Source organism: Lampris incognitus, chromosome 18 (genome assembly GCF_029633865.1).
Source record: "Lampris incognitus isolate fLamInc1 chromosome 18, fLamInc1.hap2, whole genome shotgun sequence".
Lineage (NCBI taxonomy): Eukaryota > Metazoa > Chordata > Actinopteri > Lampriformes > Lampridae > Lampris > Lampris incognitus.
In genome coordinates, this window is record NC_079228.1 from 6,353,654 (window position 1) to 6,370,953 (window position 17,300).

General features: G+C 48.9%; 1 protein-coding gene across 1 annotated transcript in view; it reads left to right on the forward strand.

The window, feature by feature from the left end:
- The window catches only part of thsd7aa (thrombospondin, type I, domain containing 7Aa), a 169,823-nt gene that overhangs the window by 136,867 nt on the left and 15,656 nt on the right, over positions 1-17,300 (forward strand). The window contains exons 15-22 of the mRNA XM_056298137.1: positions 216-221; positions 376-509; positions 663-816; positions 2,182-2,323; positions 2,520-2,635; positions 6,486-6,603; positions 10,185-10,330; positions 11,098-11,272. Of these exons, the coding sequence (XP_056154112.1) occupies positions 216-221; positions 376-509; positions 663-816; positions 2,182-2,323; positions 2,520-2,635; positions 6,486-6,603; positions 10,185-10,330; positions 11,098-11,272 (991 nt within the window). The remainder of the gene's footprint in view (positions 1-215; positions 222-375; positions 510-662; positions 817-2,181; positions 2,324-2,519; positions 2,636-6,485; positions 6,604-10,184; positions 10,331-11,097; positions 11,273-17,300) is intronic.

The window sequence follows — 17,300 nt, forward strand, 5'->3', positions numbered from 1 at the left end:
TTTTTTAATTTACTAAGTCAGTTATTATGTTTTCAACCATGATAACCAGATTTGCAAAGATTTAATTATTTTTTTCTTTTTGCAGTTGTTAAAGATTCTCTTAGGTTGTTTAAATGTGTACTTTGTTTGATCACTGAAAGCACAGCCATATGAGTAACCCTGTTCATTGATTCTTTTTCCCTTTTTGTGGGCTTTTGATTGGGCTGCACCCTCAGGCTCAGGTGAGTGCATTATCGTTGCTGAACTTATTAAATCTAATGAATTACAGGAACTGCCAATAAATGTGTATGTTTGTTTACCAATATAGCAATATCTCAGCACGTCAAAAATAGCCAACTTTTTTTTTTTAATATAGTTTGTTTTCTCATACCCCAGGTATACGAGGTGGTGCCGTGCCTCAGTGACTGTGGACAGTATGTTTGGGTGGCAGAGCCCTGGAGTGTCTGGAAGGTCAGCAATGTGGACCTGAAGGAAAACTGTGGTGAGGGGGTTCAGACGAGGAAGGTCAGGTAAGAGTAGCATGATCAGCTTCATTCTTTTTCGTGCCATATTCTGTTGGCCAGTCACTAAACTATTGTTTTAAACAAGGTAAACTGTGTGATTCAGCTTGTTTCTATTTGTCCAGTTGTGTGTGATCCTAACTGTGATCCTTGTCTTTTCAGGTGCATGCTAAACACGATTGATGGGCCCTCAGACCAGGTGGAGGACTACTTGTGCGATCCAGAGGAGATGCCGCTGGGGGCACGGGACAGCCGACTACCCTGCCCTGAGGATTGTGTCTTGTCAGACTGGGGAGCCTGGAGCTCGTGCCCGCTGGTAAGAGAAAGACCTTATCTAACTACTTATTATGTCACTTTGCAACAACACTACTTCATAGACATACAGTGTTCGGGCGACTGGGTAGTGTGGTGGTCTAGTCCGTTGCCTGCCAACACGGGGATCGCCAGTTCGAATCCCCGTGTTACCGCTGGCTTGGTTGGGTGTCCCTACAGACACAATTGGCCATGTCTGCCGGTGGGAAGCTGGATGCTGGTATGTGTCCTGGTCGCTGCACTAGCGCCTCCTCTGGTTGGTCAGGGTGCCCTGTTCAGGGGGAGGGGGAACTGGGGGGAATTGCGTGATCCTCCCACATGCTACGTCCCCCTGGTGAAACTCCTCACTGTCAGGTGAAAGGAAGCGGCTGGCGACTCCATATGTATTGGAGGAGGCATGTGGTAGTCTGCAGCCCTCCCGGATCGGCAGAGGGGGTGGAGCAGCGACTGGGACGGCTCGGAAGAGTGGGGTAATTGGCCAAGTACGATTGGGGAGAAAAAGGGGGGAAATAAAAATAAAAATAAACATACTGTGTTCATAGATGATGTCAGCTGAGCTTCTTAAACTGCATGTGATTAATTTGGTCACCAGATGACAGTACCTGTGTACTATACGGTCTGACCGAGCAATGGACATATATATGTTTTTAATCTCGTAAAGTAACGAAACCGCTTGGAAGAGACTGCATTATCCGTCACTTGTTTTAGACCTGAATAAATGAGTTAACTAATAAAACCATGCGCTCCCTTTCCCCCTTCATAGGCTTTGCTTTTGCAGCCTGCTCTCCCCCTGCCAGCTATCCTGCTGGGCTCCTGCCGGGTTTAAACGATGCTTTTCAGTATACGTGACTATCCATCCAGCGGGGAACACACATTGAAGGGAATGAGGAGACAGAATTGGGAGGGAGAGGAAAGGGAGTAGCAGGGGTTGGGATGACTTGGAACTAGACAAATGAGCTACGGTGTGTGTGCGCAGCGAGCATTGTGATAGAGGCTGTAGCGGTGAAGGGAAGGGGAGGTCACGCTCACTTTCCTGGAGACTCCCAGGCACTCTACCACTCATGTGTAGGCAAAGTTAATTACCGCGGATATGGAAATATGTTGCCTTAGCTTTCCAAATAGAAATGACTAGACTTTAAGAGCGGGCTGGATTAGATCACACGCCGGGGAACATTCCATAGCCGCCGCAACAGAAAAGAGCAGAAAACATTTTGGCAAATAAACAAATGGAGAGGAAACAAATCAGAAAAAGTGTCTGATGTTCCAGGAAAACTGTAAAATTTTACATTTTTAAAGCAACTCGTCCTATTTGCATTTAACCTTCCTATTGCATATGAACAAAGCACATGTCCTCTTCTCTGCTCCTTAGCCATGCAATGCAAACAGCACTCGAGTAAGGACTGCGTACCCTATCCGCCTACCCAGCGAGGGGAAGGAGTGTCCCGCCACGAAGGAGACCGAGCCTTGCAAACTCAACAGCAACTGTTTCCACTACTCTTATAACATAACCGGTGAGGCTGAAACAGCGTGGCCAACTTCCAGCAATAGTTGATAGACTAGAGATTCCTTTTACTTCAAGTGTACACAGGTGTGCTTAGAAAGGACATTCCAGTAAATGTAGTTCTCCGAGAAAGATGTATGCCCCCTGGGGTCAAATGGGGTTAGTTGTGTAGGGTGTCTTGCTTGATACAGTATTTATTCCTGCAGACTGGAGTACCTGCCAGCTGAGTGACAGAGCCGTGTGTGGTAGTGGCATCAAAACCCGCATGCTCGACTGTGTGCGTAGCGATAGCAAATCTGTGGACATCAAGTTCTGTGAAGAGGTGAGCTGTGCTTTATTACCTATGCTTTAAAATTCAATTGCTCATGAGAGAATTTTAACAGTCGGTCTAAAACCAGGGGTCGGCAGCCTATGACAAGCGTGCCCACGGTGGCATGCGAAGCCAATTAACTAGGGCACCAGAGACATTCAATTAAAAAAAAAGATAACATACTGTAGCGAATTTGGGGGACAGCCAGGAACCACCGCAGCTGGGACACAAACCCAGGTCTCCCGCACCATGGGCAACCACATTACCAAAACCAAGCTACAGAGGGCAGCATTTTGTACAAAACCAAGCTACAGAGGGCAGCATCATGTACTAAACCAAGCTACAGAGGACAGCTGTATGTACTAAACCACGCTACAGAGGGCAGCATCATGTACAAAACCAAGCTACAGAGGGCAGCATCATGTACAAAACCAAGCTACAGAGGGCAGCATCATGTACAAAACCAAGCTACAGAGGGCAGCATCATGTACTAAACCAAGCTACAGAGGGCAGCTTTAAGTACAAAACCAAGCTACAGAGGGCAGCTGTATGTACTAAACCAAGCTACAGAGGGCAGCATCATGTACTAAACCAAGCTACAGAGGGCAGCTTTAAGTACAAAACCAAGCTACAGAGGGCAGCTGTATGTACTAAACCAAGCTACAGAGGGCAGCTTTAAGTACAAAACCAAGCTACAGAGGGCAGCTTTAAGTACAAAACCAAGCTACAGAGGGCAGCTGTATGTACAAAACCAAGCTACAGAGGGCAGCATCATGTACAAAACCAAGCTACAGAGGGCAGCTATATGTACAAAACCAAGCTACAGAGGGCAGCTGTATGTACAAAACCAAGCTACAGAGGGCAGCTATATGTACAAAACCAAGCTACAGAGGACAGCTATATGTACAAAACCAAGCTACAGAGGACAGCTATATGTACAAAACCAAGCTACAGAGGGCAGCATCATGTACAAAACCAAGCTACAGAGGACAGCTGTATGTACAAAACCAAGCTACAGAGGACAGCTGTATGTACAAAACCAAGCTACAGAGGGCAGCTATATGTACAAAACCAAGCTACAGAGGACAGCTGTATGTACAAAACCAAGCTACAGAGGACAGCATCATGTACAAAACCAAGCTACAGAGGGCAGCTATATGTACAAAACCAAGCTGCAGAGGACAGCTGTATGTACAAAACCAAGCTACAGAGGGCAGCATCATGTACAAAACCAAGCTACAGAGGACAGCTGTATGTACAAAACTAAGCTACAGAGGACAGCTGTATGTACAAAACCAAGCTACAGAGGACAGCATCATGTACAAAACCAAGCTGCAGAGGACAGCTGTATGTACAAAACCAAGCTGCAGAGGACAGCTGTATGTACAAAACCAAGCTACAGAGGACAGCTTTAAGTACAAAACCAAGCTACAGAGGACAGCTTTAAGTACAAAACCAAGCTACAGAGGACAGCTTTAAGTACAAAACCAAGCTACAGAGGACAGCTGTATGTACAAAACCAAGCTACAGAGGACAGCTGTATGTATAAAACCAAGCTACAGAGGACAGCTGTATGTACTAAACCAAGCTACAGAGGACAGCATCATGTACAAAACCAAGCTACGGAGGACAGCTGTATGTACAAAACCAAGCTACAGAGGACAGCTGTATGTACAAAACCAAGCTACAGAGGACAGCTGTATGTACTAAACCAAGCTACAGAGGACAGCATCATGTACAAAACCAAGCTACGGAGGACAGCTGTATGTACAAAACCAAGCTACAGAGGACAGCATCATGTACAAAACCAAGCTACAGAGGACAGCTGTATGTACAAAACCAAGCTACAGAGGACAGCTGTATGTACTAAACCAAGCTACAGAGGACAGCATCATGTACAAAACCAAGCTACGGAGGACAGCTGTATGTACAAAACCAAGCTACAGAGGACAGCATCATGTACAAAACCAAGCTACAGAGGACAGCTGTATGTACAAAACCAAGCTACAGAGGGCAGCTATATGTACAAAACCAAGCTACAGAGGGCAGCATCATGTACAAAACCAAGCTACAGAGGACAGCTGTATGCACAAAACCAAGCTACAGAGGACAGCTGTATGTACAAAACCAAGCTACAGAGGACAGCTGTATGTACAAAACCAAGCTACAGAGGACAGCTGTATGTACAAAACCAAGCTACAGAGGACAGCTGTATGTACAAAACCAAGCTACAGAGGGCAGCATCATGTACAAAACCAAGCTACAGAGGACAGCATCATGTACAAAACCAAGCTACAGAGGGCAGCATCATGTACAAAACCAAGCTACAGAGGGCAGCTGTATGTACTAAACCAAGCTACAGAGGACAGCTGTATGTACAAAACCGAGCTACAGAGGACAGCTGTATGTACAAAACCAAGCTACAGAGGACAGCTGTATGTACAAAACCAAGCTACAGAGGACAGCTGTATGTACAAAACCAAGCTACAGAGGGCAGCTGTATGTACAAAACCAAGCTACAGAGAGCAGCTGTATGTACTAAACCAAGCTACAGAGGACAGCTATATGTACTAAACCAAGCTACAGAGGACAGCTGTATGTACAAAACCAAGCTACAGAGGACAGCTATATGTACTAAACCAAGCTACAGAGGACAGCTGTATGTACAAAACCAAGCTACAGAGGGCAGCTGTATGTACAAAACCAAGCTACAGAGAGCAGCTGTATGTACTAAACCAAGCTACAGAGGACAGCTATATGTACTAAACCAAGCTACAGAGGACAGCTGTATGTACAAAACCAAGCTACAGAGGACAGCTATATGTACTAAACCAAGCTACAGAGGACAGCTATATGTACAAAACCAAGCTACAGAGGACAGCTTTATGTACAAAACCAAGCTACAGAGAGCAGCTATAAAGTCCTACAGTGCATTGCTAAACACGGGAAGCCATTCTCCAATGGAGAGAATATAAAGGAGGCTTTCCCCAGCAGGTCGCAGGTCATATGTGATGGGTTACCAAACAAAGACACAATCATCAATAGGACCAAAGAAATACCCGTTTCTGAGACAAATGTAGAGAGACGCAGTACAGACATGCTGAAACCGTAAGAGACCAGCAAACTCCTGCACTGAAAGGTGCGTCAGTATTCAGCGTTGGTCTTGACCACAGTGTGGATGTAACCTATGGTCTGCATCTAGCTGCTTACAGATATTGTGACAAACAACGGTCGCACTAAATCGGGAAGAATAAATTAATTTTGCCTACCAACCGGGGATCGCCGGTTCGAATCCCCGTGTAACTTTGTCGGGGGTCCCTACAGACACAATTGGCCTTGTCTGTGGGTGGGAAACAGCATTGGTATGTGTCACTAGCACCTCCTCTGGTCAGTCTGGGGGGAGGGGGAACTGGGGGGAACAGCGTGATCCTCCCACGCGCTACGTCCCCCTGGTGAAACTCCTCACTGTCAGGTGAAAAGAAGCGGCTGGTGACTCCACATGTATGGGAGGAGGGAGGCATGTGGTAGTCTGCAGCCCTCCCAGGCTCGGCAGAGGGGGTGGAGCAGCTACCGGGACGGCTCGGAAGAGTGGGGTAATTGGCCAGGTACGATTGGGGAGGAAAAGTGTGTGTGTGTGTGTGTGTGTGTGTGTGTGTAGAATGCAGATATTTTGACATGTGGAATCCAGATGGGGAGACAAGCAGCAGCAATGAATAAATAAATAGATATATGCTCATTATGAAGATGAACTGGCACTCGAGTCTGATTTTTTTTCCCTGTTTTAGCTTGGTAAAGTAGCACTGGACGTCTAAAAGGTTGCCGACCCCTGGGCTAAACTAGTCACCCTGTCTCTGTCTTTCAGCTGGGCCTGGAGAGGAAGTGGCAGATGAACGCCTCCTGCGTTGTTGAATGCCCAGTCAACTGCCAGCTGTCTGACTGGTCAGCATGGTCTGCATGCACACACAGCTGTGGTCTTGCAGGTACGTCAGTAGCTATGAGATCATATCAGTCAGTCTCCTGCCCCTGATGTTGGTGATAATATGGTGCAGTGTGTGGATGTGTCCCAGTGCCATACTGTAAAACTTATTCTCAACTGCAGCGTGCACGCACACACACACACACACACACACACACACACACACACACACACACACATAAGATCAGTAATGTATTCAGTGAGAGAGCTTTTTCTACAATACTGTTTTTAGTTGAGTGTGAAGTGTGCAGAGTGTGCGTCTCTCAACAGTCTGTTAAACAAAATGATGGGGCGTCCAGGTAGCGTAGCGGTCTATTTCATTGCCTACCACCACGGGGATCGCTGGTTCGAATCCCTGTGTTGCAGCTTGGTTGGGCGTCCCTACAGACACAATTGGCCGTGTCTGCAGGTGGGAAGCCGGACGTGGGTATGTGTCCTGGTCGCTGCACTAGCGCCTCCTCTGGTCAGTCAGGGCGCCTCTTCAGGGAGGAGGAGGAACTGGGGGGAATAGCGTGATCCTCCCACGTGCTACGTCCCCCTGGTGAAACTCCTCACTGTCAGGTGAAGAGAAGTGGCTGGTGACTCCACACGTATGGTAGGAGGCACGTGGTAGTCTGCAGCCCTCCCCGGATCAGCAGAGGGGGTGGAGCAGCAACAGGGACGGCTCGGAAGAGTGGGGTCATTGGCCGGATACAATTGGGGAGAAAAGGGGGGGGGGTGTAGAGTGTGTCTCACTCAACATTCTGCTAAACAAAATGATAGCCTGTCTAACAGTAATTGTTGAAACAAGGAACACTTGATTTATTTACTTATTTGTTTATTTCACACAATTGTGTATTAACTCTAACCCAGCTGAGGTCAGTTGGGTGGGGGTACGTGATGGTGGCTGGGCAGAGATAATGATGTCCTGGTATGTAATTCCATAAGATCAGACCATTGATTGGTGGTCCATTATGAGCATATGCTCTGGGGCTCAGGGAGCACTCTGTTCTCCACGAGTCCTTGGGAAGGACGGCAGGAAGAGGCAGCCGGAGCAAACAGCAGGCCAAATGGAAAACCCATATCGGCATTAACTATTGGGGAAACTCTAATCTGTCCCCAGGCGAGAAGGAATCCTTTTCTGAGGATAGTGAAATGGCATGTTAACCACAGGAAGAGAAGGCCTTCTTCCTTGTGGCTCTGTTTTATCTACATATTCGCTGAAAGGAGATCCTACCCAGGAGGAGATGTGTTGTGTTCATGAGCCAGGAATAGAAATTGGCTGGATTTGTTATTTCAAGGAGTGGAACATACCTGGAAGCAGAAAGGTGCTGCTATCAATCACGCAACATGAAAAATGCTAGGCTGTTTTGCCGTGCACATCCAAGCCGTGTGCATAGATAATCACGGCAGCGTCTGTTCTCCAGCCAAACACTAATAGTGACAGCTGGCACAAGCTTCCTTTGGCCACCAGCTCCCTCCATCACCCGCCGCTCAACCCCAAAACCCCCTCCCATGGCCACCCACTGAGAACCCACTGCAGCAGGAGTCGCGACGGAGAATGGTTACCATGGGGACACGACAACCAGCGAACAAAGCACACATGAGACGGGAGCCAGGAGTCCCTGGCCGCTGATTAACAACACTGGAAGTTTATTTCCCTGGTTTTTCACACACACACACACACACAAGACTTCTAATAGGAGCCCACTGTTGGATGTGTGTTATAGCAGTTTCCCCAGAGGACACGTTGGCATCTGGTGCCCAATACCAGGTTGGTGTTTAACATGAAAAGTTAAATCACAGGGGCTGAGGGCAATCAGACTTGGCAAAAACAACACTGGAGATAATGGCAGTTACACTTAGTGATTGTGTGAAGGGAGGGGGTTCATTTCAGGAATCAGGAACACTTTGTCATTTCACTTCGTGCACTCGTGTACACGAAATGAAACGGAATGCTGTTTCCCCAGCCCACAGCAGTACAACACAAAGACAACAACACATCCAAAAACTACAAGAACACACACACCCAAACTAACACACATGTCCAAACTAACACACATACCCAAACTAAACAAAAAATCACTGTCCGAGGGAACAAACGCCAGCCAGGATGACTGTTGGAACTGCCGGTCTGCATGGGTTAGCAGTTAGCTTAGCCTACCCCGCTTCCGCGTCCTGTCAGACCGCCCTCCGCATTTCCTCCTCGGGTGCAGCTCCAGGCAGGGGCCGTGGTCCCCGGGCCCACCAGATGAAGCAGGTCAAGCTCTTCCAGCTGATCCAGTGCCAGCTCTCCCAGCCAAACACCCTCGACACACCTCCCCGCACTCCTCACGACGACATCAAAAACACCACAGTCAACGCCAGGTGAGGCCACCCGCAGACCGCACTCGGTGTTATTGGAACTGCCGGTCTGCATGGACTAGCAGTTAGCTTAGCCTGCCCCGCTCGCCCAGCCGATCCAGCGCCAGCCATCAAACGAAGACAAAATTTAGACGCAGATGTGGACAAAGACACTGCATGGACAGTACTGGGTGAGGCCGCCGCAAATGTGAATTCGTGCCGCCATCCTCCGACACCGGAAGCAGAAGATATGTCCTCCCTAAACTGATATCATAAACAAAAAGAGTAACTCTGTGGAATTGAAGTCAGAGAAGTTAATTGGCTCTCTGAGATGACCTTTTGAATGTGAGTCCAGGGCTGGAGTGACTGAGTTCAGGCCAGTGTAGAGTAAAGGAATGGATTTGCCTTTTAGTCTTGTTTTTTCAGTTGACTGTACATAAAGATAAATATATCAAAAACACACACACTAGCATGCCTCTGGACATGCCTTCCCCCTCTCCTTCTCACAACGGTAGCAGAGTTTCCACCGGCACCTAGCTGGCCAACAGTACATATTTGATTTGGAAAAGGTTTTACACCGGATGCCCTCCCTGACACGACCCTCCCCATTTATCCGGGCTTGGGACCGGCACTAAGAATGCACTGGCTTGTGCATCCTCGGTGGCTGGGTTCCTGTTGGAACATGAATCTTTACCGTAGATGCAGGATGGCTCCATAGGCAGCTGGATAGCTCAGTAGGTAAAAACATCAGCTTTCCTATCAGAAATCGGGGTTCAAACCCCAGTTAGGATGAGTTTCCCGTAGGATGACTTGGACTCCTATTGCTATGCGGTTTGTAATTGTTTTGAAAACATGAACACATTTGTGATATCACAATGAAGGGAAATTATTTTTTATTTTATTTTTTGTAGACCACAAACTTGGGGCAGACTTTACTCTAGATCAAGTACTCCCTATCCTGCAGATTTTCTTTGCAACCCTGAATAGGTACCTGTTTGTAGTTATTCAACCAATCAGCAATGAATGTCAGATTTTGCACACCTTGCATAATTAAGTGCTATGAGATGATTGGTTGAGTGAGTACAAGCAGGGTTACCTATGCAGGGTTAAAATTAAAATCTGCGGGATGGGGGTCCTTGACGACTGGGTTGGGAAACACTGCTCTAGATCATAAAAAAGATATATGCAGGCATGGAAATGTGAGATCTACCAAGATGTCAACTTTCTCATCAATAATTGACTTTGTTTTGTTGTGTCCTTCAGGCAAGCTGTGGCGCAGGCGAACAGTGATCCAGGCTGCTCAAGGGGACGGAAGGCCATGCCCATCTCAGATGCAGCAGTGGAAGCCCTGCCCTGTCAAGCCTTGTTATAGCTGGCACTACAGCTCCTGGTCTGAATGCAAGTCTGAGGTGAGTTGACTGACTGGACTTGAAGCCCAAAGCGCTGTTACCTGTCTGTCTGTCGGAGAGCTACAGACCACTATCACCGACTGCCACGTGGTGCTGTCTGTCAGTGGCTAGCCATTTCTCCAACTGCATTATGTCATCACACCCTGCTTATTTTGGGAGCATTATCATCACACCGAAGAACAAAAATACGAATACTATTTTGAATTTGAAATCCAGACTGCGGAGTCACTCATCTCACACCTCCACTTTTCTGTTCTTGTTTTTCATCTGCTGCATCGAGTTCATCAAAGGATCTAATTAAATCTGAGATGTCTAAGCCATGCAAGACTGTCTCTTTCTCCCTTTCTCTTGCCACGTTTTGCCCACTCTCTTTTAAACCTTTCTGTCCTCTCCTCCTGTCCTCCCTTTGCCACTTGTCCTTTTCCTTTGCCTGAAACGGCTTATTGATGACAGGGTCAGACATTCAAGAGGGAAAATGGTGATGCCCTCCTTTCCTCTGACAGTTGTTTTCTCTCTGACTGTGACGTGTGACAGTATACAGCAGCTCCTCAGCAGCCCACAGCACAGTCCTAGCAGATGTGTTTTTGTCAAATAAAAATCCAATGACATTGAGCTGACAAAAACCTCCAAAAGCTCTGGCCCTTAGCAGTTGGATGCTGTGTCAACAGCACCTGGTGCTCGGTGATCATATTTTTTCTGCCTGCGATAGATATGAACCAACTGTTGAGGTGTGCTTGACCAATATGCTTTCCTGTTGTCTCTTTCAGGGGGCGAGATGTGGAGAGGGCCTGCGCTTTCGAAACGTGTCCTGCTTTGTATCTGATGGGTCGCGTCAGGGGAAGAGCAGCCTGGTGGATGATGAACTTTGTGGTGACCTGGAGCCCTCTGTTGATGGAGACAAACAGATCACCCTTCAGGAGCCCTGCATCGTCCCCTGTCCGGGTAAGTGCGTCTCCACCTAGCTGAGTACCAACAGCCCCTGAGAAACAGCAAACTCCACAGCTGGCAGATTCTGTCCTCTATTACCAAAGGTAAACAAGGAACTCTCATGGACTATGTGAAGTAGTCAATGAGAGTTCCGTTGTGGGCAGAGGTGTAAAAACCAGGTCCAGAAAGTAAAAGTCCAAACCATGTATTTGCTCCACTCATGCACTACACCAGCAGATTCTAGTCAACACCACTCCTCAACTAGGTAGGAAAACTAGCTAATGAAATCTGCTGGTTTAGTACCATGGTTGGAGCAAATACACGGTTTTGACATTTACTTTCTGGACCTGGTTTTTACAACTCTGGTTGTGGGAAGATGGCGGCACGAATTCACGTTCGCAGCGGCCTCACCCAGAACCGGTGTGGGAAGTTGGTGGCACTACTTCGCATTTGCAGCGGCCTCACCCAGTACCATTGATGCAGTGTCTTTGTCCACGTCTGCATCTTAAGTTTTTGTCTTCTTGGTTGGGAGAGCTGGCGCTGGATCGGCTGCAAGAACTTGGTCTGCTGCGCTGTGGGCCCAGGGACCGCAGCCTTGCCTGGAGCTGCATTGGAGCGGGGCAGGCTATGCTAACTGCTAGCCCATGCAGACCGGCAGTTCCGATAACACCGAGGGCGGTCTGGCAGCAGCCTCACCTGCCATTGACCATGGTGTTTTTGGTGTCGTCGTGTGGACTGCGGGGAGGTCTGTCGAGGGTGTCTGGCTGAGAGAGCTGGTGCTGGATCGGCTGGGAGGGCTTGGTCTGCTTCCTCCAGTTGCCACAGGGACCACGGCACCTGCCTGGAGCTGCGTCCGAGGAGGAAACACGGAGGGCGGTCTGGCAACGGCCTCACCTGGCGTTGCTTGTGGTGTTTTTGGTGTCGTCGTGTGGACTGCGGGGAGGTGTGTTGAGGGTGTCTGGCTGAGAGAGCTGGTGCTGGATCGGCTGGGAGGGCTTGGTCTGCTTCCTCCGGTTGCCACAGGGACCACAGCACCTGCCTGGAGCTGCGCTCGAGGAGGAAACACGGAGGGCGGTCTGACAGGACACGTCAGGAAAGGCTAAGCTAACTGCTAACCCATGCAGACCGGCGGTTCTGACAGTCATCCTGGCTGGTGTTTGTTCCCTTGGACAGTGACTTGTGTTTAGTTTGGATATATGTGTTAGTTTGAGTATTTGTGTTCCTGTAGTTCCTGGATGTGTTTTTGTCTGCATGTTGCACTGCTGTGCGCTGGGGAAACAGCATTTCGTTTCATTTCATGTGCACAAGTACATGAGGTGAAATGACAAAGTCTTTCTGATTCCTAAATTAGCCAAAATAAAATTGCATGTGTGGAACAAACACACTCTCCTGCTTTAAATAGACATCACAGCTGGAGCTGCAAATAGACTGTTGTCTGAGCTGAGGTCTGTAGGATGGTTCCCTGTTCTGTTTTAAGTGTGATATGGTCTGGCAGCTGACAAGACGTGGAGCTGCTGCTTCGGACAGCCAGCAGCGCTTCAAATCAACACAACAACATGCTATGATCTGACACACAACAACATGCTATGATCTTACACACAACAACATGCTATGATCTTACACACAACAACATGCTATGATCTTACACACAACATGCTATGATCTTACACACAACAACATGCTATGATCTTACAGCACAACCACATGCTATGATCTTACAACAACATGCTATGATCTTACACACAACAACATGCTATGATCTTACACACAACAACATGCTATGATCTTACACACAACAACATGCTATGATCTTACAGCACAACAACATGCTATGATCTTACAGCACAACCACATGCTATGATCTTACAAAACCATGTCCAGTCACCTTGACGGACACCTGTAAAACCATGTCCAGTTACCTTGATGGACACCTGTAAAACCATGTCCAGTTACCGTGACGGGCAGCTGTAGAACCGTGTCCAGTCACCTTGACGGGCAGCTGTAAAACCATGTCCTGTCACGGTGACGGGCAGCTGTAAAACCATGTCCAGTTACCGTGACGGGCAGCTGTAAAACCATGTCCTGTCACGGTGACGGGCAGCTGTAAAACCATGTCCTGTCACGGTGACGGGCAGCTGTAAAACCATGTCCTGTCACGGTGACGGGCAGCTGTAAAACCATGTCCTGTCACGGTGACGGGCAGCTGTAAAACCATGTCCTGTCACCTTGACGGGCAGCTGTAGAACCATGTCCTGTCACGGTGACGGGCAGCTGTAAAAACATGTCCAGTCACCTTGACGGGCAGCTGTAAAACCATGTCCAGTCACGGTGACGGACACCTGTAAAACCATGTCCTGTCACCTTGACGGACACCTGTAAAACCATGTCCTGTCACGGTGACGGGCAGCTGTAAAACCATGTCCTGTCACCTTGACGGGCAGCTGTAAAACCATGTCCTGTCACGGTGACGGACACCTGTAAAACCACGTCCTGTCACGGTGACGGACACCTGTAAAACCATGTCCTGTCACGGTGACGGGCAGCTGTAAAACCATGTCCAGTCACGGTGACGGACACCTGTAAAACCATGTCCAGTCACGGTGACGGACACCTGTAAAACCACGTCCTGTCACGGTGACGGACACCTGTAAAACCATGTCCTGTCACGGTGACGGACACCTGTAAAACCATGTCCAGTCACCTTGACGGGCAGCTGTAAAACCATGTCCAGTCACCTTGACGGGCAGCTGTAAAACCATGTCCAGTCACGGTGACGGACACCTGTAAAACCATGTCCAGTCACCTTGACGGACACCTGTAAAACCATGTCCTGTCACGGTGACGGACACCTGTAAAACCATGTCCTGTCACGGTGACGGACACCTGTAAAACCACGTCCTGTCACGGTGACGGACACCTGTAAAACCATGTCCTGTCACGGTGACGGACAGCTGTAAAACCATGTCCAGTCACCTTGACGGGCAGCTGTAAAACCATGTCCAGTCACGGTGACGGACACCTGTAAAACCATGTCCTGTCACGGTGACGGGCAGCTGTAAAACCATGTCCTGTCACGGTGACGGACACCTGTAAAACCACGTCCTGTCACGGTGACGGACACCTGTAAAACCATGTCCTGTCACCTTGACGGGCAGCTGTAAAACCATGTCCTGTCACGGTGACGGGCAGCTGTAAAACCATGTCCAGTCACGGTGACGGACACCTGTAAAACCATGTCCTGTCACGGTGACGGACACCTGTAAAACCATGTCCTGTCACGGTGACGGACACCTGTAAAACCACGTCCTGTCACGGTGACGGACACCTGTAAAACCATGTCCTGTCACGGTGACGGGCAGCTGTAAAACCATGTCCTGTCACCTTGACGGACAGCTGTAAAACCATGTCCTGTCACCTTGACGGACAGCTGTAAAACCATGTCCTGTCACGGTGACGGACAGCTGTAAAACCATGTCCTGTCACGGTGACGGACACCTGTAAAACCATGTCCTGTCACGGTGACGGGCAGCTGTAGAACCATGAAGCATGCCACAGCACACAGTCACACAGCAGGACGTGTCCCTGCACTCGTGGTTTTCACCGCCAGGCCTGTTTTGGTGCAGCATGGGTGCCATCATGGTTAATCAGATATGTAGGGATGTGGTCATGTCTTCATGCCACTTTACCCAGAGTGCTCTGGCTGATGCATGGAGACTGTTCAGATCAGCTTCTGGACAGACACACGAACATAAAATATGGACCCCGGCTTTGTTGGGGAAACATTTGAGAGGAGATTTTAATGATCCCCACCAGGCGGTGGCCTGCAGGGCATTATGCATTTGATCGCACACGCGCATGTGTGTCTGTGTGTGTGTGCCTGCAGCTAATCTCGGAAGCTACTGGATCTATCAGCCATTTTTTTTAAATTATTTTTTTGGGGGGGGGGCGTCTGGGTAGCGTAGCAGTCTGTTCTGTTGCTTATCAACAAGGATCGCCGGTTTGAATCCCAGTGTTACCTCCGGCTTGGTCGGGCGTCCCTACAGACACAATTGACCGTGTCTGCGGGTGGGAAGCCGGATGTGAGTATGTGTCCTGGTCGCTGCACTAGCGCCTCCTCTGGTCAGTCGGGGCGCCTTTTTAGGGGGGAGGGGGAACTGGGGGGAATAGCGTGATCTTCCCACGTGCTACGTCCCCCTGGTGAAACTCCTCACTGTCAGGTGAAAAGAAGCAGCTGGTGACTCCACATGTACGGGAGGAGACGTGGTAGTCTGCAGCCCTGCCCGGATCAGGAGAGGGGGTGGAGCAGCGACCGGGGCGGCTTGGAAGAGTGGGGTAATTGGCCAGATACAACTGGGGGGAAGAATTTGGGGGGAGTTGTGCAGTCATGACTACATTTTTTTTGTGTGCAGAGCTTTGACTGATGAAAAACCTCGCGTGGTTGCGGTGATTTAGACCATTCAGAAACGTTGACCTCGCTATCCTCACTCTCTGTTGATTCGCTCTCTAGCTCGCTCAACCATCGTCACTTTCTGTCACTGCTCGCTGAGTCAATTGTGTGCATGCGCAACTCACGTCTGTGGTTGAGTCAGATCGGGCAGCAAGTGTGTCAAAACCAAAACATTGTGTATTTGGGTATGAGTCTTGAAAGAAAACGAGAAGTCGATCATATTTCACAAGCCAGCAAACCATTCACTACTGACCTCAGCACAGGACAAGCCAGCAAACCATTTACTACTGACCTCAGCACAAGACAAGCCAGCAAACCATTCACTACTGACCTCAGCACAAGACAAGCCAGCAAACCATTCACTACTGACCTCAGCACAGGACAAGCCGGCAAACCATTCACTACTGACCTCAGCACAGGACAAGCCAGCAAACCATTCACTACTGACCTCAGCACAAGACAAGCCAGCAAACCATTCACTACTGACCTCAGCACAAGACAAGCCAGCAAACCATTCACTACTGACCTCAGCACAGGACAAGCCAGCAAACCATTCACTACTGACCTCAGCACAAGACAAGCCAGCAAACCATTCACTACTGACCTCAGGACAAGACAAGCCAGCAAACCATTCACTACTGACCTCAGCACAAGACAAGCCAGCAAACCATTCACTACTGACCTCAGGACAGGACAAGCCAGCAAACCATTCACTACTGACCTCAGCACAAGACAAGCCAGCAAACCATTTACTACTGACCTCAGCACAAGACAAGCCAGCAAACCATTCACTACTGACCTCAGCACAAGACAAGCCAGCAAACCATTCACCACTGACCTCAGGACAAGACAAGCCAGCAAACCATTCACTACTGACCTCAGCACAGGACAAGCCAGCAAACCATTCACAACTGACCTCAGCACAGGACAAGCCAGCAAACCATTCACTACTGACCTCAGCACAGGACAAGCCGGCAAACCATTCACTACTGACCTCAGCACAAGACAAGCCGGCAAACCATTCACTACTGACCTCAGCACAAGACAAGCCAGCAAACCATTTACTACTGACCTCAGCACAAGACAAGCCAGCAAACCATTCACTACTGACCTCAGCACAAGACAAGCCAGCAAACCATTCACTACTGACCTCAGCACAGGACAAGCCAGCAAACCATTCACTACTGACCTCAGCACAAGACAAGCCAGCAAACCATTCACTACTGACCTCAGCACAGGACAAGCCGGCAAACCATTCACTACTGACCTCAGCACAGGACAAGCCAGCAAATCCATTCACTACTGACCTCAGCACAGGACAAGCCAGCAAACCATTCACTACTGACCTCAGGACAGGACACAGGACAGGACAAGCCGGCAAACCATTCACTACTGGCCTCAGCACAGGACAAGCCAGCAAACCATTCACTACTGATCTCAGCACAGGACAAGCCAGCAAACCATTCACTACTGACCTCAGGACAGGACAAGCCAGCAAACCATTCACTACTGACCTCAGCACAGGACAAGCCAGCAAACCATTTACTACTGACCTCAGCACAGGACAAGCCAGCAAACCATTCACTACTGATCTCA